Below are 24,253 nucleotides of genomic sequence, written 5' to 3' on the forward strand. Positions count from 1 at the left end.
GGTGTGGAGGTGATGGTTGTAGGGATGGTGGTGTGGAGGTGAAGGTGGTAGAGATGGTGGTGTGGAGGTGATGGTGGTAGAGATGGTGGTGTGGAGGTGATGGTTGTAGGGATGGTGGTGTGGAGGTGAAGGTGGTGGATATGGTGGTGTGGAGGTGAAGGTGGTGGAGATGGTGGTGTGGAGGTGAAGGTGGTAGAGATGGTGGTGTGGAGGTGATGGTGGTAGAGATGGTGGTGTGGAGGTGATGGTTGTAGGGATGGTGGTGTGGAGGTGAAGGTGGTAAGATGATGTTGTGGAGGTGATGGTGGTAGAGATGATGTTGTGGAGGTGATGGTGGTAGAGATGATGGTGTGTAGGTGATGGTGGTAGAGGTGGTGGTGTGGAGGTGATGGTGGTAGGGATGGTGGTGTGGAGGTGATGGTTGTAGGGATGGTGGTGTGGAGGTGATGGTGGTAGAGGTGGTGGTGTGGAGGTGATGGTGGTAGAGGTGGAGGTGTGGAGGTGATGGTGGTAGGGATGGTGGTGTGGAGGTGATGGTGGTAGGGATGGTGGTGTGGAGGTGATGGTTGTAGGGATGGTGGTGTGGAGGTGATGGTGGTAGGGGCGGTGGTGTGGAGTTGATGGTGGTAGGGATGGTGGTGTGTAGGTGATGGTGGTAGAGGTGGTGGTGTGGAGGTGATGGTGGTAGGGATGGTGGTGTGGAGGTGATGGTGTTAGGGATGGTGGTGTGGAGGTGATGGTGGTAGAGGTGGTGGTGTGGAGGTGATGGTGGTAGGGGTGGTGGTGTGGAGTTGATGGTGGTAGGGATGGTGGTGTGTAGGTGATGGTGGTAGAGGTGGTGGTGTGGAGGTGATGGTGGTAGGGATGGTGGTGTGGAGGTGATGGTGTTAGGGATGGTGGTGTGGAGGTGATGGTGGTAGAGGTGGTGGTGTGGAGGTGATGGTGGTAGGGGTGGTGGTGTGGAGTTGATGGTGGTAGGGATGGTGGTGTGGAGGTGATGGTTGTAGGGATGGTGGTGTGGAGGTGATGGTGGTAGAGGTGGTGGTGTGGAGGTGATGGTGGTAGGGATGGTGGTGTGGAGGTGATGGTGTTAGGGATGGTGGTGTGGAGGTGATGGTGGTAGAGGTGGTGGTGTGGAGGTGATGGTGGTAGGGGTGGTGGTGTGGAGTTGATGGTGGTAGGGATGGTGGTGTGGAGGTGATGGTTGTAGGGATGGTGGTGTGGAGGTGATGGTGGTAGAGGTGGTGGTGTGGAGGTGATGGTGGTAGGGATGGTGGTGTGGAGGTGATGGTGGTAGAGATGGTGGTGTGGAGGTGATGGTGGTAGGGATGGTGGTGTGGAGGTGATGGTGGTAGGGACGGTAGTGTGGAGGTGATGGTGGTAGGGATGGTGGTGTGGAGGTGATGGTGTTAGGGATGGTGGTGTGGAGGTGATGGTGGTAGGGATGGTGGTGTGGAGGTGATGGTGGTAGAGGTGGTGGTGTGGAGGTGATGGTGGTAGGGATGGTGGTGTGGAGGTGATGGTGGTAGAGGTGGTGGTGTGGAGGTGATGGTGGTAGGGATGGTGGTGTGGAGGTGATGGTGTTAGGGATGGTGGTGTGGAGGTGATGGTGGTAGAGGTGGTGGTGTGGAGGTGATGGTGGTAGGGGTGGTGGTGTGGAGTTGATGGTGTTAGGGATGGTGGTGTGGAGGTGATGGTGGTAGGGGTGGTGGTGTGGAGGTGATGGTGGTAGAGGTGGTGGTGTGGAGGTGATGGTGGTAGGGATGGTGGTGTGGAGGTGATGGTGGTAGAGGTGGTGGTGTGGAGGTGATGGTGGTAGGGATGGTGGTGTGGAGGTGATGGTGTTAGGGATGGTGGTGTGGAGGTGATGGTGGTAGAGGTGGTGGTGTGGAGGTGATGGTGGTAGGGGTGGTGGTGTGGAGTTGATGGTGGTAGGGATGGTGGTGTGGAGGTGATGGTTGTAGGGATGGTGGTGTGGAGGTGATGGTGGTAGAGGTGGTGGTGTGGAGGTGATGGTGGTAGGGATGGTGGTGTGGAGGTGATGGTGGTAGAGATGGTGGTGTGGAGGTGATGGTGGTAGAGATGGTGGTGTGGAGGTGATGGTTGTAGTGATTGTGGTGTGGAGGTGATGGTGGTAGAGATGATGTTGTGGAGGTGATGTTGGTAGAGATGGTGGTGTGGAGGTGATGGTGGTAGACTTTGTGGTGTGGAGGTGATGGTGGTAGGGATGGTGGTGTGGAGGTGATGGTGGTAGAGGTGGTGGTGTGGAGGTGATGGTGGTAGGGATGGTGGTGTGGAGTTGATGGTGGTAGGGGTGGTGGTGTGGAGGTGATGGTGGTAGAGGTGGTGGTGTGGAGGTGATGGTGGTAGGGATGGTGGTGTGGAGGTGGATGTGGTAGAGATGGTGGTGTGGAGGTGATGGTGGTAGGGATGGTGGTGTGGAGGTGATGGTGGTAGGGATGGTGGTGTGGAGGTGATGGTGGTAGAGGTGGTGGTGTGGATGTGGAGGTGGTGGAGATGGTGTTGACGTGAAGGTGGTTTGTATGATGGTGGTATTGTCTGTTATTTGTACGACTGTCGTGGTCTTGGGAAGCTCTGGGGGTAATCGGTGTCCCATGCCCCCTCCAGGCTGGGCAGGCCTGGGGGACTGGAAGCCTTGGGGAGGTGAGGCAGGAAGGAGGCTGCGGGGGCTGGCGTGCACCTGGCCTGAGATCCACTGGTGGTGACACTCTGGTTTGAGCGCGGTGGAAGGCTGGGCAGGCGGCAGGACGGGTGGACAGGGCTGCCGCTCTGCTGTCAAGCAGCCGAGGGTGGACGAGGCCCAGAGCAGGTGTTGTCAGTGCTGGACCCTGAGCAGGGCACCACCAGATGAGAGGTCGGCAGAGCCCCAGCACTCCCGGCCAGCTTCTCCTTCTGGGCTGTGGAGCCCGTATCACCCCGGAACCCCCACTTGGCCTGACAGCCAGCGCTGGGCCCCTGGGCCCTGCCTGGGGCAGGAGTGTGGGGCGGATTCAGGAGAGGAGCCGCCAGCTGCTGGGGTGGACTACCTGGGCCTGAAGTCCTGACTCAGAGCCGCGGGCGCCAGACACAGTGAGATTGGCATCTCGCGTGGTGGAACAGGAGACGCCCTGGTCATAGGCCGTGTGCTGAGAGGCTCAGACAGTGCCACCCAACGTTGGGAAGAGGCGGTGGGCCTCATCAGCAGCTGAGACTTAGAGCCAAGCCCGCGGGCTGGGCGCCCTGAACAAAGGCCCCCTTCTGCCACCAGTGTTGCCCAGAGCTGAGCCCAAGAGGCTGCAGCGGACCTGAGCCCTGGGTTCTTACAGCAGAAGGCCGGGGGTAGAGGGAGCCCGAGAAACTTCCTGGAGGAGACCGAGGCCCACAGAGCCTGAAGGCTGAGGCTCCAGCAGCAGGGGGCCGGGAGGGGCGTGTATGGTGCATGGCACAGCTGGCCTGTGCACACCTGACCAGAGCCCACCGTGGGTGAGGACGGGAGAGGCGCCCAGCAGGCTCCAGACAGGACTGGTGGCCGGGCTGCCGCAGTGCTGCAGAGCATGTGAGAGGTGCAGGCAGGAAGCTTGGGCACGCGGGCCAGCTTCCCAGAGAACGGGCCATGCCACATCTAGGGAGGAGGAAGGCACCGCTGATGGGTGACACGTGACTAAGATGAGGCTGTCCAAGGGGGAACAGAACAGGGGACGATTTTAGGGGCACAGGTGGAAGCCAGCGCCTGAAGGGCCTTGAAGAGCAGGCTGAGAGGCCTCGCCTGCAGAGACACGGTTCCCACCCCTGCCCAGCGCCAGAGATGCCCCGCTGGGGCGCGCTGTGCCCACTCCCAGCTGCTCTCTGCTGTGTGGGAGGATGCCCTGTGAGTCATTCACACTGGAGTGTGAATTAGCCCATCAAATCCAAGGGGACCCCAACCGCGCACAGTCCCATAATAGCACCCACTCCGTGGGCTGGCAGGCAGCATCACGATGCAGAGAAGGCCCTGGCTCGGCGGGCAGGAGCTGGGCTCTGGGCACCCTCTGTGACTGTCCCCTCATGTCCCATACGTGTGGGGCTTATGTTGGCCCTTGTCACCTTGTCACCAAGGGGCTGAGGCAGGCAGGAGGACAGAGGCAGCGAGGGGATAGAGCCAGGTGGAGGGGACAGAGGCAGGCAGGGTGGACAGAGGCGTGGGGGGGGGTGGGGAGGAGACTCAGGCTGGTCCAGAGTTTGAGGCTGATTTCAAGGGCAGAGTAGGGAGGCTATGAGAACTGGACAAAGGGGCAGGAGGGCAGCCCTGTTGTCCTGAGAAAGGCAGGGCTGCTGAGTGCAGTCTCTGGCTCAAGGCCTCTGGGCGGCCAGTGCAGGCCTGAGCCGGCGTCTGAGCTGCACCACCCCCATGGCTGTGCCTGCACCCACAGCAGTGTCCCCCCACAGAATTCGTACCCGGGCCCAGTGACCTGTGGCGGGCATCCACTCAGGCCAGCGGGAGGCTGGGGTGGAGTGAGGGGGTTTGTGGGAGGTCACCGGTGGCCTTGGAGCGGTCAGGGGAGTCATTCTCCACAGCGGGGCCCTCCTGGCCTGCAGAGGACTAGACTGAGACTGGGGCCCAATTCTCTGCTCCTCTGGCTCTGAGTGTCACAGCCTCCCTGACTTTTCCTGAAGCCACTGACCCAGATTTCCTCAGCTCCGGGCGCAGGAGGGGACCTGGCTCTGACCCAGATGGTGCAAGTTTTCTATAACCCAACAAGAGGCAGCCACTGGCCTCCCACGTGCAGGAGCTGGTGACCTGCCCACGTTGCAAAGCTGGGAACAGGTGCCCTCGGCCGCAGGAAGGATTTCAGTCAGACTTGAGGGAGAACTTTCATGCATTCCTCACTACCCCGGTATAAGAGGACCCTTAGGGCTCCTGGCCGGCTCCTGGGTGCACCAGACAGCCTCCCGTTGGGCCAGCCGCACATCTTGTATGCAGACTTCCTCAGCCGAGGTCTGGGGCCTTGTGGGCAGCCATCATGGGCCGGTTCTGTTTGGGGCTTGGATGGGCCAGGCAGCTCTGTGCCCACCTCCGGGTCCCGCTGGCAGGCTGTCTTGATGATCCCTTCGGATCTTGTTCAGTTGGGGTCAGGTGTGGGTGTGTCGGAGGTGGGCCAGCTAAGTGGAGCAGAGCTGGAATCTAGGCCCCGCTGCTGTCTTGCTGTGTGGCCTTGGACACCAGCGGCTCGCTGGAGCTGAGCCCTTCATCTACAAAGCCGATCTGAGTGCTGCAGAGAACGGGTGGAGGAAGGAAGCTGTTATTATTGGGGTGTGTGGGCGGGTGATGGCGATGGTCCCTGCTCAGGGTGCGAGGGAGAAGAGGAGGCTGCGGCTGGGCCCCATGCTGTCCCTTGTAGACAGCTTGCCGCGGTCAGTCCTGCCCGCCTGCCCCTGCCAGCCGGGCCTGCCGTTCTTGGAGCAGTGACATGTCCCCTGCAGCAGGTGCACAGCAGGGCCTCCTCAGCCTTCTAACGGATGGCCCAGCAGCATCCCTGGGGGCCAAGCACCAGGCACCCTGTGGACCCGTCCGTGTGGCTGGGAACCTGCCAGGCTGCTGGCTCTGCCGGCCTGGCTCCCCTCATCCTGGCTCAAGGCGCTGTCCCAGCCCGGGCTTCCCGCATCCCCTAGGCAGCTAGGACGGTTGTGAGCGCAGAGCAGGAGGGCGAGCAGACGCAGTGCCACTTGGCCCACCCCGTGGGCAGTGCAGCACCAGGGGTTTTCCTGGCTGGCAGGCATGTGACCGAAACCTGGTAGTGCCTTGCTGGCCTTGTGTGACTGTAGTGCCAGTGGGCTACCCCATGCTGGAGGGGAGCTGCCATCCGCAGGGCTCAGTAGCTCCGACCACAGGTACAGGGCACAGGGACATGGAGAGCGGGCATGGCCTCTCGGCAGACTTCTGGCTGTGAGGGTCCAGGGGATCGCTTGGGGCTTGGGGACTTTCCAGGGATCCCACACTCCTTCTTCTGCCCCCTGACTCACCAGCTCCTGTCCGCCTGTAGTCAGAAGATGCAGTCTCCTTTAAGGATGTCTTGAAGGTGGCTGCCCTGGGCTGTGGAGGTGGCAGGCCCCCAGGCCTGTGAGGGCAGAATGGACAAGCCCGAGGCTCAGAGGCAAGCTTGGAGCCAAGTGCTTACAGGTGACCTGAGGCCTCCCACGAGCTCTCCTTGGTGCTGTTTCTGTAGATCGAGAGGACCCTCACCTGGGGGAGCCCTGGCCTTGAGCTGGAGGCTAGAGCCGTGTACTGTATTTCAGGGTGAGCAGGAGCTCCTGGGGTCACTAACCTGGAGCCCAAGGCTGGCCTGCCCCCTCCCCCTGCCCCCTGCAGCTCGGGCTCTTCTCTGGAGCAGGACTATGGAGGGTCACAGGTGCTAAGGCGTTCCGGGGGTCCCTTATCCCGGGTCCCGGCCCTGAGCACACCCTGCAGTGGGGAAGTCAGCGCTGCCCCTGTGCCCAGCGCGATGCCTTCCTGCTGACCGACGAGGGGGCCAAGAAAGGGAGGTGTGGGAGGAGAAGGGTTGGAGGCAGCGGGCCGTGGCGCCTTTGGTGAGCACTTCATCCGGTCAGGCTGGCGGCCTTTGGAATCAGCAGCTGGACAGCGCCTGCCCGCAGCACAGGGCCGTCTGGGCTGAGGCTCGGCGCCGCGGGGTGGGCTGCTGGAGGAGCGGCTTGGCGCTCTGTGGGGGTGACCAGGAGACCCGGGCCCGGCGGGGGCGGGGCGGGGCAGGAGGCCCGGCCTGTGGCTCTGCGCCCAGATGTGGCTCCTGCTCCCCGGGCGGTGGGGCCCGGGTCTCCGGGCGCCCCTCTCCCGCGCGCCCCCGGCGAGCGAGCGTGGCCGGCCTGCCTGGGAGGGGAGCCGGCAGCGCCCTGCGGTCCTGCGCGCCCCGAGCCTGGCCAGAGCGGGGCCGACAGGAAGCGGGCACCGCGGCGGCCCGGGGACCGCCGGAGGGGCCGGCGGGCCGGGCTCGGGGCCAGCTCCCGCCTCCCGCCGCTCCCGCGCCCCGCGCTCCCGCGGGCTGCGCTCCGCGTCTCCGCGCGCGGCGGCGAGGCGGGCGGCGCAGAGCGCGGCCATGGGCGCCGGGGCGGCGGGGCCTGGCGGCGGGGCGGGCGCGCGGCGGCGGCGGGCGGCGGGCCGGGCCGGGGCGGCGGCGCTCGGGGGGCCGGGCCGCCGCCGCTGACGCCGCCGTCTCCGTGTCCGCGCCCAGACCCTCCTCCCCCGCCCCCCCGCAGCTCGGGCCCTGGTCGTGGCGCGGCTGCCGCACGGTGCCCCTCGACGCCCTCCGGACGCGCTGCCTCTGTGACCGGCTCTCCACCTTCGCCATCTTAGCCCAGCTCAGCGCCGACGCGGTGAGACCCCGACGGGCCGGCGGAGGGGGGCGCGGGGCCGGGGCGGAGCGCGGGGCGGCGGGGGGGGGGGGGCGCGGAGTTGGGGACCCCGGGAAGTGAGTGCTGGGACTTCGGAGGCACAGAGACCCCGAGGGGCAGCGCCCAGGGCCAGGCCCCGAGGCTCCGGGCCGCCCCCCGGCACCTGCTCCCCCCTGCCGGGACCGGGCGGCTCCCCCGGCCCTGGGTGCCGCACCCCCTGAAGCGGAGCCCTGGGTGCGGAGGTGGCGCCGTCCCGCGCTCCCAGGCAGGGCTCGGGGGTGGCTGCGCCTGCTGGGCCTGGCCGAGCCCCAGGCAGGCCCCGGGGCCTCCTTTTTGTTCCTGTGGTTCCTGTGGGGGCTGCCGGTTTCTATGGTGACGCATCCAGGGCAGCCCGCTGGCTGGGGCCTGGGTGCTGGGCCGGCCCGCGGCCAGGCAGCAAGGTCAGCCTGGCAGTGGGGCAGGCAGCCGTCTCGCCCGCCCCTGCCCGGGTCTGGGGTGCAGGGAGGGACCGCCAGCTCCGAGGCCCTCTGCACAGGATGTGGTCCTTGGCTGTCCAGAGACCTCACCGAGCCCACACAGTGCTCAGCTTCACAGGGCAGAGGCGCCGGCCTCAGACTACCCCGTCTCTCTCCTCTGTGGAAAGGGGGGGAGCAGGTCGTGCCCCATTAGGGGTCCTCATGGGGTCAAAGCCAGGGGGACCTTATGGTCATAGTCGTGGAGCTCGGATGGCAAGCAGGGAAACCGAGGCTCAGGAAGGGCTTCAAGGACTTGGGATGAGTCTGGACAGGACAGTGTTCTAGGGTCTTGGCACCAGGCAGCCCTCGTGGGCCCACTGCCGGCCAAAGTGCAGGAGCGGGCAGGGAGAAGTAAGATTCTCCCCCTCCCCCGTCCCCCAGATGAGGTCCAGCCGGAGGAGGTCAGCGCTGGACTGCAGGAGCAGGCTTGCCCCTTGCACACTGTGAGCCTGGGCTGGCATTCCGCTCTGGCGCCTGTGTCTCCCCCTGGAGACCCGGTGTCTTCAAGTCCTCAGGAGGAGCGCTGGGGGTGGGGGCCAAGCCGCTGGAGGTGGCTGGGTAAGGCTCCTGCCGCTGGGGAAAGAGTGATGGGCTCAGTCCCAGGCCCTCTAGGCAAAGCCAAGGGTGCTGGGTGCCAGCACGAGAGGAGGCCACTCTGCAGGAGAGGGGCGGACAGCTCTCCAAGTCCAGCGATGTGTGGCCGTGGTCAGGGGCTTTCTTGGGGCTTCTGGTATCAGGCCAGCAGTCACAAAAGCTGTGTGCTGGGTGTTGGGACCCAGCCCCCAAACCCCACAGGATAACCCAAACTACAGCCCTCCTGGGCCTCGGTTCCCTCACGTGTGTGACTCCAGGTACCCGGAGTGGTCCAGCCTGGGCCCGAATGCCGATGGGGCTAGGAGGGGAGCCGGCTTGGTCTCCACCTGGAGCTCCCCTGCCAGCAGTGGCCTTCCTCTCCTCTCGCACGCCTCCCCTCCCACCAGTGCTGGCCGTAAGGGGGACGTGGAGGGGGGATGGGACCCCACTGGGGTGCAGCCGGCTCCTGACTTGTGTGAACACCAGAATACCAGACAGAGGCTCCAGGGAGACCCAGTTCTGCCTCCGGGGCTGGATTCCTCCACGCTCAAGCCAGGGGGCAACCCAGGCTGGAGAGGGGAGGGCGGGGAGCCTCAGGCAGTTCCTCCCCCTGGGCGGCATCTGCGGGAGGTGCCCTCATGAAGAGGCTGGGAGCAGGGTTCTGAGGGATGCGCGGGAGTTCACCAACCACCCAGGGGCTGGCAGAGGACAGAGCATGGAGACAGGTATGGGGCTGGGGCCAGGGGAGGCAGAGCAGGCTGCGCAGGGGCGGGGCTCCCATCCATCCCGGGGGCCCTGGGGACACTGGCAGGGCAAGGGCAGCAGTCAGGAGGGAGGTGGTGAGAGCCAAATGGCCGAACCCCAGGGCCATGGTCCTCTCTCAGCAGGTAAGGGGGAGGTGTGAGCGTGCAGGCGGCGGGGCCTGGGACTGCTCTCTGGGTGAGGGCCTGAAATGCAGTGGAGGCCAGGCGCCCTGTGCCTGGAGCCTGGACATCAGATGCCAGCTGAGCAGGCAGGGAGGGAGGCAGACCCAGGCGCCCAGCGCTGGCCCGGAGCCAGGGCGTGGGCTGGATGCTGCGGGCCAGGACTGCGGAAGGTGAGTCACACCTGAGCGCCGGGGGCCCGACACAGCCTGGCCGTAGTCGAGGGTCTGCATGGACAGCTGGCACCGGCGCTGTCGGCAGCAGGTGGCTACAAGCCGAGCCTCGGATGCCATCGGGCCCCACTGCAGTGTGGGGGCCCCGAGGGTGGCCAGGGCAGGGCTTCTCTGCCGCTGCCTCCAGGACTCGGGGTTCTGAGGCATGCGTGGAGGTAGGGTTGGTTTTGTGGAAGCATTCTGGACCCATCGATGGTGTTGGAACTGTGTCAGGACACAGGTGGCAGGACCGCAGGATGGGAGCCATTCCTCGGGGACCAAGCATGTGCAGGGCAGGGTTGAAGAGAGACTAGAGTAGGGAGTTCAGGTGGCAGAAACCAGTGAATACTGTCAACAGCAAACAGGGAAGGCTCTGAGGGTGGAGGTGACCAGGACCCAGAAAGGCCAGGGCCAGCGCTACGGCCCAGAGCCTGGAATCTGGCCCTCCTGGAGTTTTGAGGGCCTCTATGAGACAGTGAACTCTGATAAGGGGAGGGTCATGGGAAGGTCAGGAGAAGGGTACTGAGCAGCAGGAGCAGCCTGTGCAAAGGCCCTGGGGCTGCACTGAGCTTGGCATGCAAGCTGCTCTCCCAGTGGGAGCTGGCCAGGTGAAAGCTGGGACTGTCTGTCTCTCGCTCTTGATGTTTATAGTCTTTGCCCTTCTTATAAGGCTTGGAGTTCTGATACCCTTGCTCTGTCCCCAGTCCCCTCCCTGTGGTCCTGGGCCTGGTAACGACTGTGGGGAGTGATTCTTGACAGCAGGTGAACAGGGGTGTGAGTTGCAGTGGCGTCCAGACCTGTCGAGGGCAGACAAGGCAGATGGCCACAGAATTCAGGACTGCAGCCAGCCATGGCACAGGCACAAGCCACTTGCTTGGCCACCTGTGACCTGCCCATATTTGCTGACCACTCTGTCCCCGACTTGTCCCTGGCCTCCTCCCAGCCTGGGCCCCAGGTTCTCCTTGGTGAAGGCACAGGGTGAAGGTCTGACCCCAGCGGCCACTGGGGTGAGAACCGGCACTGAGCAGCTGCCTGCCACCCCTGCAGCCTCACAGAGGGTGGTTTGGCATGGGTTGAGGTGGACAAGCCCCTCTGGCTGGCCGCTGGACTCTCCTGCAGAGTTCAAAGGCCGGGGGCAGTGAGAGGGGTCTGGCCAGCCTCCCAGCATCATCCTCCTCCAGAAGGGCAGATTGTATGAGGAGCGGCTGGGCGCAAGGGCCCTGGGCAGGTGCCCAGCGTTATTTGTGCCATGTGCATACAGCTCAGATAGATGCATGTGTGGGCATGTCACGTGCATGGCTGGTGCTGCATCAAGCAAGTAGGCCTCATCAGGCCACGCCATGGCCTAGAGGGGTGAGAGGCCAGGGCCAGGGAGGCAGGCAGGGCAGCCTGGGAACAGGCAGTGTCTCTCCACCAGCAGATCTCACGTCACGCTCCAGGCTGGGGCCTCTGTGGATGAGGGTCAGCACAAAGCGGGGCCCCTCGGGTCCCAAGCCCAAGGTGCTGGCATCCCAGGGAGGAGGGGTGGAGAGAGCCAGGGGTGCTGCCTCGTCAGGGGCACCCAGTGTCACCGCTGGATGTCCTCCAGAGCAGGAGGCACTGAGGTTTTCAGAGGTTCAGCGGCCAGCTTCCCCCACCCCACTGGGCCCCCCCCCCCGAAGGCCTTCTCTGCTCTGCACATGGAAGCTGGGCCATCAGGGGTGGGGGCCTCTGGGACCATTGTCCTCCTCTGTGTTCTAAAATGTTCCCTGGCCCCGTCCTTCATCCCCAGGGACAGTGGTGCCAGGTGGGTTCGGCCACAGGGACAGGCAGTGCCAGCAAGGTGGGGCCTGCATCTTGGGTGGCTCAGGATGTAGGGAGGACAGCCCAGGCCCCAAGAACACTCTTCCTGGGAGGCGAGTGCAATGGTTTGGGCTGAGCGGAGGGGAGGACAGAGGTGGGGACAGGCTGTGGGGAGGGGCACGGGGCTTGCAGCCTGGCACAGAGGGCCCCAAGGATCGGCGGTGTGGCGGTGGGGACCCTCCCCTGTGTGGTATGCTATAGAGAGGTTCTTGGAGCTTCCCAGTGGCTGGTGAGTCAGGCGTAGGGGCAGCAGGGCACCCGCACCGGTGGAGAGTGCTGCCAGGAGCCCTTCCCACGCTGCCCTCCTGACGGGTGCCCAGCTTTCCCAGCTTCCTGTGGCCTGCGACACCCGGGCTCACTGGGGCATCCCAGGGATCACTGAGCCACCCAAGGCCCAGGATGTGGGCTGTGAGCTGGGCCTTGCGCGCTGCGCTCCGTGCACAGTGCTCCCCACGTGAGCACACCCTTGCATAAGCAGGAGGAAGCTTGGCTTGGCGTCTCCAGGCTGAGCTGGGAGGTGGGAGGTGGGGGGGGAGGTTTCTGTCAGCCTGGCCCACGCTGGAGGAGTAAGGAGAGCAGACGGCAGCCTTGGGTCCGAGCTCCATGCATCCACTCTCCCCAGTTTACTGAGCCACAGGCTGGAGAGGGGCCTGCCAGGATCTGGCAGCTCGGCAGCTGGGCGGCCCAGCTGGGACGGGTGGCCGAGTCTCCCTGGAACTGGAGTCTGTGAGGTGATGGAAGCCTCGCAGGGGATGGATGCTGTGGCTGTCACAGCAGAGTGGGGCCACACTCCCCCCAAAAATGGCCCAGCTGGGCAGGGGAGCCAGGACCCAGGGATGCATGGGCAGCCTTGGCCGGCTCCCCTGGGCCTCGGCGTTCGTGTGGCCATGGCGTGTAGGGCGGCGTCTCATTCCCTGCGTCCCTGGGTTTAGACCATGGAGAAGGCAGCGGTGCCGTCGGTGACGCTGATCGTGGGCTGTGGCGTGTCCTCCCTCACCTTGCTCATGCTGGTCATCATCTACGTGTCCGTGTGGAGGTGAGTGCCCATGCCCCAGCTGGACACACCCACCACCTTCCCTGTGTGTCCTCACGCTCGAGCTCCCTGGCAAGGCCAGGCCTCATCCCCACCCTCGTGCTTCGGGGTGCAGCGGGGACCGCCGCCTCTGCAGGCCTCTGTCCTGGGGAGGGGCAGGTGCTCATGGCAGGCTGCCAGCCACGGGGTCACTGTGTGGGGCCTGTGCCCTCATCTTTGTGTAGACTGCGGCCCTACCCGCTGCCTCCTTACCCACATGGGTCCAGCCCCACTGGGTAGCAAGGAAGCCCAGTTTAAGGTTGCCGGAGAGCAGCTGCCCAAGAGTCTGAGCTCGCCTGCGACTGGACTGTCGCTGCTCCTAACCAGCCGCTGCCTGAGGCCATCCGGAGGTCGATGGGCTGCTGGACAGGGGTGCATAATGAGTCCCCTGGTGACCCAGTGGTCACTTCCTGTCCAAGGGCAGATTATCCAGAGCTCCTCCCACGGGCACCACAGCCACCCACAGGCCGCCTTTCCCCTCGGGACTGGGGCCCAGAGGCTCTGTTCAGCTGAGATTTGAGGGTCTTCAAAGCACCTCCCCCGGTGGCCATCCTGACATTCTGAGCTCTGGGACAGCTTGTGCTGGAAAGTGGGGCCTCGGGGGCACAGTCGGCCTTTCTAAGGTCCTGCAGCATATCAGAGCCATGTCAGGCCTCCAGGCTCCTGCTTCTCTGATCCCAAGCACTGCAGTGGGGGTGGCGGGGGTCAGGTGCAGTGTGCCAGTGGTGGTGGTGTTGGGGTGACCGTGGTGGTGGCAGTGGTGGTGACGGAGGTTACGGAGGTGGTGGTAGTGGTGACGCAGGTGATCGTGGTGAGGGGATGGTGCGATGGTGGTGACTGGGGTGGGGAGGTGGTGGCCGCGTTGAGGACAGTGGTGGCGTGAGTGTGGGGAGAAGGGGCTGCTCTGGACCTAGAGAATGGTGCTCGACGCTGGTGCCTGCGTAGACGCGGCCTGTGGGGTGCCACGCTCCGGTCCCGTCCCGCCCTGCAGGTACATCCGCTCAGAGCGCTCTGTCATCCTCATCAACTTCTGCCTGTCCATCATCTCCTCCAACGCCCTCATCCTCATCGGGCAGACTCAGACCCGCAACAAGGTAGGCAGCCTGCTCACTGCCACACCCTGTGGTTCAGTGGCAAAAGTGGCCCCCTCCGCTCCCGCTTTGGCTGGCCTGGTGCCAGGCCCTTCACGGTGGGCCTCAGCTTGCGCCCCTCCCCCGTCCTGTGGTCTGCAGACCCCCCCTCTCTGGCCCAGCCCGGGGAAGGGGCCTCTGCTTCCTCCGGGGGCTCCCTTGGCCCGCAGTCAGTGGAGAGGAGGAGGCCTGTTCCAGGAGCCCTGTGTGCCATGGCTGCCGCTCGCACAGCCTCGGTCGGCTCGTCTGTGACCAGCTTTGAGGCCTTGGTGTGGGCCCGCCCTCCCTGGGCTTCTCCTTCTCCCCCTTCTGGACAGGGTGCTTGAGCTGGGGCTTCTGAGGGGCCCCTGCACTGCCATTTGGCAGGAGCTGGAGGAGGAGGGGAATGTTCCTGGCAGAACGTGGATCTCACCCCCTCGTCGGGGGGCTTGAGCTTCGACACCCGTCACATACCCCCACTCTGGAAGCTTGGGTCTCACCACCGCCTTGGGCAGAGGTTGTTCCCTGCCTATTGACTTGTGGGTTACAGCTGAGGAACTGGCCCTGGGCCTCTCCTGGCCTGGCTTATGGGCGGGAGGTGTCGGGCAGTCAGAGGGCTCGCACCCAGCCCTCCCGGCCGCCCACTGTCCAGGTGGTGTGCACGCTGGTGGCGGCCTTCCTGCACTTCTTCTTCCTGTCCTCCTTCTGCTGGGTGCTCACCGAGGCCTGGCAGTCCTACATGGCCGTCACCGGCCGCCTCCGGAGCCGGCTCGTCCGCAAGCGCTTCCTCTGCCTGGGCTGGGGTGAGCTGGGTGGCCAGGGAGAGGGTGGAGGGGGGGTGAGCCCAGGGAGCGGCTGCTGGCTGGTCCTCGTCCCCCCCTGCTGGGGCTCCCTGGGGCCCCTCTGTCCTGGGCCTGGACCCCCCAGGACTGCCGGGCACGGGTGGCAGCCACTCCACCTTCACTTTGAGATGCCACGTCGCTCCTCCCGCACTTGCTCACACTGCAAGCGATTCCTGTTTTCTTTGGAATTGGGATCTGACTGGGGCTTTTCATTTCTCATCATCTGCCAGTCTCGCTCTCCTCCGCATCTTCGCCCCCTGCCCACCGCTCTCACTCACTGCCCCTGTTTGCGCAGCCTGTCCCCCCATCCACAGAGACCTCAGCCTCCTCCCAGCCTTACCCCCACAGGCAGAGGTGAAGCTGGGCCTGGGCCTGGGGGGTTGATGTCCTCTTTCTGGTCCTTCTCCAGGCCTCCCTGCGTTGGTGGTGGCCATCTCCGTGGGATTCACCAAGGCCAAAGGCTATAGCACCATGAACTAGTGAGTTGGCAGGTGGGGTACAGGACAGCCACAAGACATCTTCGCGGCTTCTGCAGCCCAGGCTGGCTGGCGGTGCCCCTGGGTGACCTCCCTGGCACCCAGCAGCCAGCCAGCCTCCGTCTGGTCTACAGATGGGGTAAAATGCTGTAGACCCACCCAGTCCAATGATCACGGGGTGTCAACTGCCCTGTATGCAAGTTCGGTAAAGAGGAGGCCCCAGAACAGTCAGACAAAGCAGACCCTCCCCCTGTCCCCCCCCCCGCCAGGCACCAGTGCCCTCACTGCAGGGCAGGGGCATGTCCATTCCACACATGACAGCTCATTTCTAGGCTGGGTCCTGGGACCTGAGTGCAGGAGATGTGGCCTACCCCGAAGGAGTGTGGGGTCTTGTTATAGAGAGGGAAGACCCTAGGGACCTCTAGTGACAGGCCAGGCCAGCGTGTGAGTCCACAGCTGGACGCTGAGGCCAGGGGACCTCTGGTGACAGGCCAGGCCAGCGTGTGAGTCCACAGCTGGACGCTGAGGCCAGGGGACCTCTAGCGACAGGCCAGGCCAGCATGTGAGTCCACAGCTGGACGCTGAGGCCAGGGGACCTCTGGTGACAGGCCAGGCCAGCATGTGAGTCCACAGCTGGATGCTGAGGCCAGGGGACCTCTAGTGACAGGCCAGGTGAGCGTCCAGGCCTGGGGAGCTGCTGAGGGTTGTGAGCAGGGCTGTCCTAGCATTGGGCCCCTTTCTCATCCGTGAGCAGGGGCCCCCCGAAGTCAGCAGCGCCTGTGCGTCCCGCACACAGCAGGTGCTGGCCCTCTGCGCCCCTGCCCTGCCGGGAGCCGCGGGCACCGACCTCCAGTCTCCTTCACAGCTGCTGGCTCTCACTGGAGGGGGGGCTGCTCTACGCCTTCGTGGGACCCGCTGCCGCTGTTGTGCTGGTACTGGCCTGGCCTGCTTCCCACCCTTGCCCCTAATGCACCCTCCTCTGGGCCACTGTGGTGGGGACCGCGGTGGGGGCTTGGCCTCCTGGGGCGTGTGGTCACGGAGGGGTATGGCTCCCCACTCGGACTGCACGGCAGGGAGCTGGGGTCGGGCAGGGAACTGGCTTTTCATGAGCACAGCCTGCCTAGTTACTGAGCGTTGCGGGTCTGGTTGGTGATGGAGTCACGGTGTGGGCGGGGCCGGATGGACCACGGAAGCCAAGGGACAATTCGGCTTAGGTCCAGCCACAGGCGTCCACTACCAGCCGCCAGTATAGGGTGCAGGGGCTGGGGCTGCTTGTCCTGGGGGTCTGCAGCAGGAGGAAGACCTGCCCATCCGTGGGCCTTGAGTTCTCTAGTCTGTTTGGTAAGAAGCACACAGCCACGGGCGAGGGGCAGGGATGGGAGCCTGCCCGATCACCCCTTCTGCACTGCCTGGCCCAAGCCCAGCTCCCATCCCCGCCTCCGGAGGACAAGACAGCCCAGGGCTGGGGACCCAGCCAAGAATGGGTTCTGCTCTGGTTCTTACCCACGCCCCCCCCCCACACTCACACCTTCTAGTGGGAGCTCAGCACAGGCTGGGCGTGGTGGACACTGGGCACCTGAGTGGTGGGCCCTACAGAATGGGGGTGCAGCCTGGGGTGGTGGATGGAGGCAATTGGCAGCATTTGTGGGGCACCCCAGGACTGGAACCCCTCTAAGTCATCAGAGTTGCCCGGTGGAAGCGGCCCGGGCACCAGAACCTGTCAGTGCTTGTATTTGGCCAAGGGCGTGAAGCCGTTTAAGGGATAGAGACTGGAAGGGGTGGGTAGCTGACTGGGCGGTACAGAGCCTGCTGCCGGCCCGTCGCTGGGGCCAGGACTGCCCACCCCCTCCTCCTCAGCTATGTTAGTCAGCCAGGCTGCACCTGAGCTCGCAGGCCCCTGGACCTGTGTGTGGACTCTGGGGCCCCAGGCTCCCCACCTGGCCTCGGGAGCCAGGCCCCAGGGGCCAGGCTGGGGACTGTACTTGAGGTAGCCTTTCTGTAGTGAGAGCCCGGGGCTCCTAGCCTGGAGGTGAGGCGTCAGCAGATGACCAGAGAGAGACATGGGGTCCCCAGAGTTTGGAACTGGGCCTGCTCCTGTCTCGGTGGGGCGAGGCTGAGGGGGGAGGGGGATGGAGGGGGGTTGTGAGGCCGTGTGGGGACCCTGAAGGATAGGGCTGAGTGGATACTCCCTTGCTCACTGAGGGTCTTGGCCTTGGGGACCTCCCGGGCCCTGGGTGTGGCTGGGCTGGCCTGTGTGCAGGGGGCCCTCACCCCGCCTCTGCCGGCAGGTAAACATGGTGCTCGGGATCCTGGTCTTCAACAAGCTCGTGTCCAAAGATGGCATCACGGACAAGAAGCTGAAGGAGCGGGCAGGGTAGGCCTGGCTGCCCTGGCGCCTTGACACCATAAGCTGGAAAACCCCAGCACCCACCCCACTGAGCCCTGCAGGTGCACAGGCCCCGGCGCCCCCTCTGGCCCCGCAAGGCTGTGGGCTCAGCAGAGTCCACCGAGGCCCCGTCCTCCCTCGGTGCCTCGGTTACTCTGTATCATTGCAGGGTGGGAACCTTGGGGTCCCTAGGACGAGTGGCACGGGTTGCTTGCAGTCTCCCCTCCAGTCTCAGGCCAGGGGCCCCCATTCCCCGGGATCTGCTGCCCCGCACGGCTTCTGTGTGGCCCCGAGGTAGAACCTTGCACCTCAGCCAGGTCCCGAGTGGGGGCCTTTGTCTCAGGGAGGACAGTCGGGAGCCATGTGGGGAAGCAGGGCTCACGGTGTCAGGACAGAATGGCCCTGGGGGCCAGGAGGGTTGCAGGAGGCTGGGCAGAAGCCCCACCTGCCCTTCAGGTCTTCTCCCTCCCCTGCCCACCTCTGTGTGCCCTGCCGCTGGTTTCTGCGTGGGGTCCTAGCCCTGCCTTCCCCTCTGTGCCAGTCTTCCTTGGTGTCTCTCCGTCTCTGTCTCTTCCTGGCTCCTCCTGGTCTCCCCAGTGAGCACAGGCAGCAGAACTTGTCCCTTGGTGTCGCGTGGTTCTGACCTGGGAGCCTGGGGGGCGGGCTGCAGGGAGGCTCTGGGCTCTGAGCGGAGGTTTCTGTGGCTAAGGGCCTGGCACTGCTTCCCTGCCCATAACTCCTGGGCTGAGATGCAGAAAATGGAGCAGGTTCTGCAGGCCTCCCCCACACTGTAGGCCCCTGACACACCCACCACACACACTGCAGGACCCCTGACACACCCACCACACACTGCAGGACCCCTGACACACCTACACACACCACAGGACCCCTGACACACCCACCACACACACTGCAGGACCCCTGACACACCCACCACACACCACAGGACCCCTGACACACCCACCACACACACTGCAGGACCCCTGACACACCCACCACACACCACAGGACCCCTGACACACCCACCACACACACTGCAGGACCCCTCACACACCCACCACACACCACAGGACCCCTCACACACACACACACATACTGCAGGCCCCTGACACACCTACACACACACTGCAGGACCCCTGACACACCTACACACACACCACAGGACCCCTGTACACACACTGCAGGACCCCTGACACACACACACACTACAGGACTCCTGACACACCTATACACACACCACAGAACCCCTGACACACTCACCACACACCACAGGATCCCTCACACACACACACTGCAGGTCCCTGACACACCTACACACACACCACAGGACCCCTGACACACCTACACACACCACAGGACCCCTGACACACCCACCACACACACCGCAGGAGCCCTGACACACCACAGGACCCCTGACACACCCACCACACACACTGCAGGACCCCTGACACACCCACCACACACACCACAGGACCCCTGATACACCTACACACACCACAGGACTCCTGACACCTCCCACATACACTGTAGGCCCCTGACACACCCACCACACACCACAGGACTCCTGACACCCCCCACACACACTGCAGGACCCCTGACACACCTACACACACTGCAGGACCCCTGACACACCTACACACACTGCAGGACCCCTGACACACCTACACACACACCGCAGGACCCCTGACACACCTACACACACACCGCAGGACCCCTGACACACCCACCACACACCACAGGACTCCTGACACACACACACACCCTGCAGGCCCCCTGACACACCCACCATGCACCACAGGACCCCTGACACACCCACCACACACATACACACTGCAGGACCCCTGACACACACACCACACACCACAGGACTCCTGACACACACACACACACACACACACACCCTGCAGGCCCCCTGACACACCCACCATGCACTACAGGACCCCTGACACACCCACCACACACACACACCCTGCAGGCCCCCTGACACACCCACCACACCCCCTGCACAATCTTGGACATACTCCAGAGGCCGCAGTGCTCCGTGTCTGGCACTTACTGCACATCCCGTGCGGACTGCAGCTGCATAAGCCGTGAGGTCTGCGTCCACCGAGCACGCCACAGGCCGGGGTGTGTGCATTGCACTTGGAGGGGCCGTGGAGACGCATCCTGTTTTCTGTTTCTGTCTTACCACAGAGTCAGGTTCAGGGCGTGTGACTCACTGGTGGAGGGTGGGCTGTCACTCACCTGAGGACCCTCTCCTCGCAGAGGCTGGCCTGCTGGCCGTGCACACGTGTGCATCACACATGCGCGTGCGCAGTACGCCTGCGGGAGGCGCCGCCCAGGTCAGTCTCAGGCGGGAGCTCACTGCCCGCTGTTCTGACGAGTCCTGCACCGGGCTGGCAGCCAGCGCCCCACCTTCTGGGATGGTTGCGCAGTTTCCCTGGCTCAGCAGGAGGGGTGGCAGGGCCTTCTCCCGGAGTTGTGGCTCAGGGACATGTGAGAGAGCCGTAGTCAGCCAGCATGGGCATCCGGAACCAGGACTGCCCGCCTGGCCTCCAGCCCGGGGCACCGTGCCCACACTCCCTCCCGTCCTAGCCGTCCCCTCAGCCGGCCTCCAGCCCGGGGCACCGGGCCCACACTCCCTCCCGTCCTAGCCGTCCCCTCAGCCGGCCTCCAGTTGCAGCCGCCCTGATGGGTTTGCTCTTTTCTGTGGCCCCGTTGCTTCCGTGTTTGCTTTTGTTTCAGCCTTTTGGTCTCACTTGCAGTCAGCTGCCCGCGCCCCCCCTCTCCTGTGCCGAGTGTGGAGCCCTCCCTGCAGCCGAGGTCACCTCCGATGCCACCAGTAACGCCATGTTAGTGCCCACTGCCCCCAGAGGCCCCGGGTGGGCCCCGCCGGCCTCTCTCTCGCCTGAGCCACGTTTCTGTGTCATGTTTTTCTTTCTTTTCTTTCATTTCTGCTCTTCTCCTCGGGGTCTGCGGGTAGCCCCCAGGCCCTGTCTTATGAGCTCCAGGCTGAGACAGTGGGGCTGGGAGGTGCCGTCTGGGCGATCCCCCAGGGCCGTGTGCGGCACCCAGAGCGCCCCCAACAAGTGTGCAGGTGGGTGGGGACCAGCCTGTGAGAGTGTTCTGGGGCTGTGTGAGCCTGAGTGTGCACGCATGCAGTGTGAGCTTGTGACTGCTGTGTGCATGTGTGGCACATGCGGGAGAGTGGCTTCTTAGACGACATGCGTGGAGTATTATGAGAACTGGGGTGAGCAGGTGTGAGCAGGGGATAGGTTTATTTAAGCATGTGTGCAGATGCAGAGGGTGTATGTATGGACATGGTGTGTGCACATGTAAGGAGTGTTACTTGCACACATCCATGCAGGCAGATGTGTGAGAGGTGACGGCCAAGGGCTTGGGGTCCAGGACTCGTTCACTGCTCTGGCTGGCGTCCCTGGGGAACAGGGAAGGACAGAAGGGCATTGTGGGCTCTGCCTGGAGGGCCTCGGCTTTGTGAACACAGTGGGAATCTCAGGCCCACCTCCTCCAGTCAGAGTGACAGCCAAGCCCCACATCTCCTCCTCCTCCTCCGTGCCTCCCCCCTCCAGGTCTGCCCCCCAGCCTGAGTGCCCAATTCTTATCCCTCCATGCCTTCCCCCTATTCCTCCTCCCATTCCTCACCCTTCCATGGCCCCCCGACCTGAGTGCAGGGTTCTGGGGTCTCTGGTGGGAGCCGCTGGATTCAGGTGTGAAGCCAGCAAGCATTGTGCTGTCCCTGGGGCCCACGTTCCCCAGAAGCCAGGCCCTATGCCCCTGGAAGGAGGGGTGTGGGGCTGGCAGTTTCACTGCAGGAACGAGAAGTAGAGGGGAAGGACCCTCTGGGCAGTGACCCAGGACCCAAGTTAAGCCCTCCTACAGCAGCTGATTCCCGAGGGAGCCAGTAGCTTTGGGCTCCCTTCATGTGGGGCTGTGATGTGCCTTTCTAGATCTTTCTGTGCCTGCCTGCAACCTGCACAGAAGGCCCTGCACCCCACAGCCCTCTGTGGAAGCCACACACTCAGGGGTCATTACAGACCCGCACCCCCGTCCCACAGGCTAGCTGCCAGCTGCAGCTAAAAGGACAGTCAAAATGTCAGCTGAGAAGACGTAGGGGCCTCTTCTCCCTCACCAGACCCAGGCCGGGACGGGGTAATAGCGCAAAGAAGGTCTGCTCTATTTATTTACATTTTTTTTGCCAGTTCTGGGCTTGAGCTCAGGGCCTGGGCACTGTCCTTGGGTTTCTCAAGGCCAGCATTCTACCACTTGAGCCACAGCACCACTTCTGGCTTTTTCTGTGTATGTGGTACTGAGGAATCGAACCAAGGGCTTCATACATGCGAGGCAAGCACTGTACCGTTAGGCCAATCTCCTGGCCCCAGAATGTCTGCTTTTAAAGTAAAGAAGGAGGATCTGGGGTCTGACTCAGTGGAGAAATGGAGGCTGAGAGGGTTTTAGTCAAGACAGTGATGCGTTGGGCACGTGAGTTCCTGTGCCTGTCACGTCACAGCTCTGGCAGCCACTGCCTCCCTGGGTGTCAGAGGGCCTAGAGCTGTGAAGGAGGCCCCACCACCCAAGCTCAGAGCAGGGAGCCTGAAGGGGTGGCCTGGCCACCAGGAGCCTGGGCTTCCGGCCTCACAAAGGGTTTCCGTTTGAGGAGAGCCATGGAGGAGGTGTTTGAGAACTCACGCAGCCCTATCTAGATGGGGGCCATGTGAGGTCTGTCTGGAAGCCTCCACTGTGCCCCACCAGGGAGACTTCCAGCTGTGTCCCCCCAACAGCTGTCCCTGGGACCCAAGAGGCGTTTTCTGGGCAGAGTCAAGGGACCCATCCTGCGTGTTCTCCTGGAGACAGTGGCAGCCATGTCAGGTGGTGATGCTGCAGCTAGGACAGGCAGCTCATGGGGACAGGGTCATTGGGAAAGGACCAGAGCCAGGCTAGCTGGGGTCAAGGGGAGGGGACAGGGAGGCTGGCTGTGCTTAGGTCAAGAGATGAGGACAAGCCGGGCACCATGGCTGTCATACCAGCTCCTCAAGAGGCGGAAGCCAGCGTGGCGATGTCTGACAGACTGGTCCAGCACCGCTCTGTGCTTCCTCCTCTTTGGGGGAGGCAGCAGGGTGACCCCTGCAAGGAGGAGAGTGTGTGCATGGTGCTGATGGGGTCCCGGGCAGTGGGCACAGACAACCCTGGGCACGCCGGTGATGGTCCCCGGCACAAGTGGCCCCTGAGAGTGAGATGGTGCCGAGTCGGGGCCGGGCACATGTCCTGGGCATCTGCGTCCCACAAGGCCCCAACTGGCAGCGGGTGTGCAGCCGTGGCGAGGGTGGGAGAGCCCTGGGCGGACCCTCAGGTGGCTGGGGCTCAGGAGGGATGGGGCCCCAGAGAGGAGGAAACACCTGTCCTCTATGTTTCTGTCTGTGTCAGTCTCCTCTGCCCCCTGGCTTTGTCCAGCTGTCCCGTCCACTGTCTGTCCTGTCTTCCCTCAATTTTCTGTCCCTCCTGCCCTCCGGTTCCTAGCTTTCTCGCCGTGGGCTGGCCAGTGTGCCATCTGCCCTGCCGTTTGGGACCTGGGCCCCTGGAAACTGGAGCCAACAGGTCTCCTCGCCCACCTAGCCCGCAGGATCCCGTCCCTTCCAGTCTGCATCCCCGTCTTCTGAGAGTCAGGGACCCGAGCCTGCCCTCGGCCTTGCTGGGGCTCGGGCCTTCCTCCTGAGTCCCTGAGCCCCTGCGTTCGGGGGCCCGTGGGTGCTGCGGAGGGAGGGTCTCGGGAAGGGTGGGGGGCAGGGCCGGCCCTGAGGAGCCGCCGGGGGCCGCAGCTGATGCCCTCCGTCCCCAGGGCCTCCCTGTGGAGCTCCTGCGTGGTGCTGCCCCTGCTGGCACTCACCTGGATGTCTGCCGTGCTGGCCGTCACCGACCGCCGCTCCGCCCTCTTCCAGATCCTCTTCGCCGTCTTTGACTCTCTGGAGGGCTTCGTCATTGTGATGGTGCATTGCATCTTGCGGCGAGAGGTGGGCAGACACCCCACACCACGTCCCCAGGGCGGGGGCGGGGGGCTGGGGCTGGCCTCCGCAGACGGGACCGCGTCAGGCTCGCCGAATACCATCCTCCAGCCTCGGCCTGGGGACACCGCACAGAGGAGGGTTGTGGAGCAGGAGGCCCAGGGCAGGTGCGCTGCCGTTTCCCAGAGCTTTTCAGAGGCTGTCGTATTAGGTTCTCACCAAATGGTCCCAAAGGCCAGTAGTCATGAGGGAGTAAAGGGTAGTGGTGCGGGAGCTGTGTCTGGACCTGAGACCTGCGAACCCCGGGAGGCTGTGGCTGCCCTAGAGGTCAGCCAGGGGTGGAGGGGCGGGGGGGGGGGGGAAGTCCTCGCTCCCTTTCTCCCTGGAACTTCCCAATGCTATGGGACAATGCAGGAGGTGGCCTCAGCTGTTGGAGGCAGGGATGTTGGGTGCCTGGAGGTGGCCAGGCTCTCTGCAGGACCAGGGCTCTTGCCCTCGAGAATAGCAACCGAGGCTCCCAAGGCCTTCTACACACTGTGCCAATGCCACAGCCCTCACCCTGCTCACAGGGCTGCCCCTGGGGTTGGAAGGAAGGAGATAGCCATAGAGCCAGCCGGGCACTGGGGAGCAGGGAAGACAGACCTCTGGGCCCACTCCCTGCCATCCCGGAAGAAACCCCGGCCCCAGACCTCGCCACCACTGCCCTCGGCCCGCCTCTGGCAGCTGGCTCGGAGCCCACCAGCCGGTGCCGCCGTCTGGCCCCACAGCTTTCTGCTGCCACTTCATCCTGAGGCCACGCTCTTCCCCCTGCCCCCTGCCTGGCCTCCATGAAACAAAACTGGGAAGCCGTCAGAAAAGGACCAGGAATGTCCTGATGACTGAAGGAGCTTGAGAAACTCAGAC

General features: G+C 64.1%; 1 protein-coding gene across 3 annotated transcripts in view; it reads left to right on the forward strand.

Moving 5' to 3' along the window:
* Positions 1 to 24,253, forward strand: part of Adgrb1 (adhesion G protein-coupled receptor B1) — a 66,743-nt gene that overhangs the window by 35,349 nt on the left and 7,141 nt on the right. For 2 of the 3 annotated variants that reach the window (XM_090339484.1, XM_090339481.1), the window contains 8 exons: positions 7,224 to 7,365; positions 12,381 to 12,484; positions 13,512 to 13,614; positions 14,282 to 14,432; positions 14,881 to 14,950; positions 15,813 to 15,879; positions 17,236 to 17,321; positions 23,188 to 23,359. In XM_090339484.1, coding sequence (XP_090195610.1) covers positions 7,224 to 7,365; positions 12,381 to 12,484; positions 13,512 to 13,614; positions 14,282 to 14,432; positions 14,881 to 14,950; positions 15,813 to 15,879; positions 17,236 to 17,321; positions 23,188 to 23,359 — 895 coding nt within the window. Of the gene's footprint in view, positions 1 to 7,223; positions 7,366 to 12,380; positions 12,485 to 13,511; positions 13,615 to 14,281; positions 14,433 to 14,880; positions 14,951 to 15,812; positions 15,880 to 17,235; positions 17,322 to 20,098; positions 20,186 to 23,187; positions 23,360 to 24,253 lie in introns of all 3 variants that reach the window. The other variant, XM_090339483.1, reaches the window with a different exon arrangement.

This window comes from Megascapheus bottae, chromosome 9 (assembly GCF_031878675.1).
Source record: "Megascapheus bottae isolate mThoBot1 chromosome 9, mThoBot2.hap1, whole genome shotgun sequence".
In the NCBI taxonomy this organism is placed as follows: domain Eukaryota; kingdom Metazoa; phylum Chordata; class Mammalia; order Rodentia; family Geomyidae; genus Megascapheus; species Megascapheus bottae.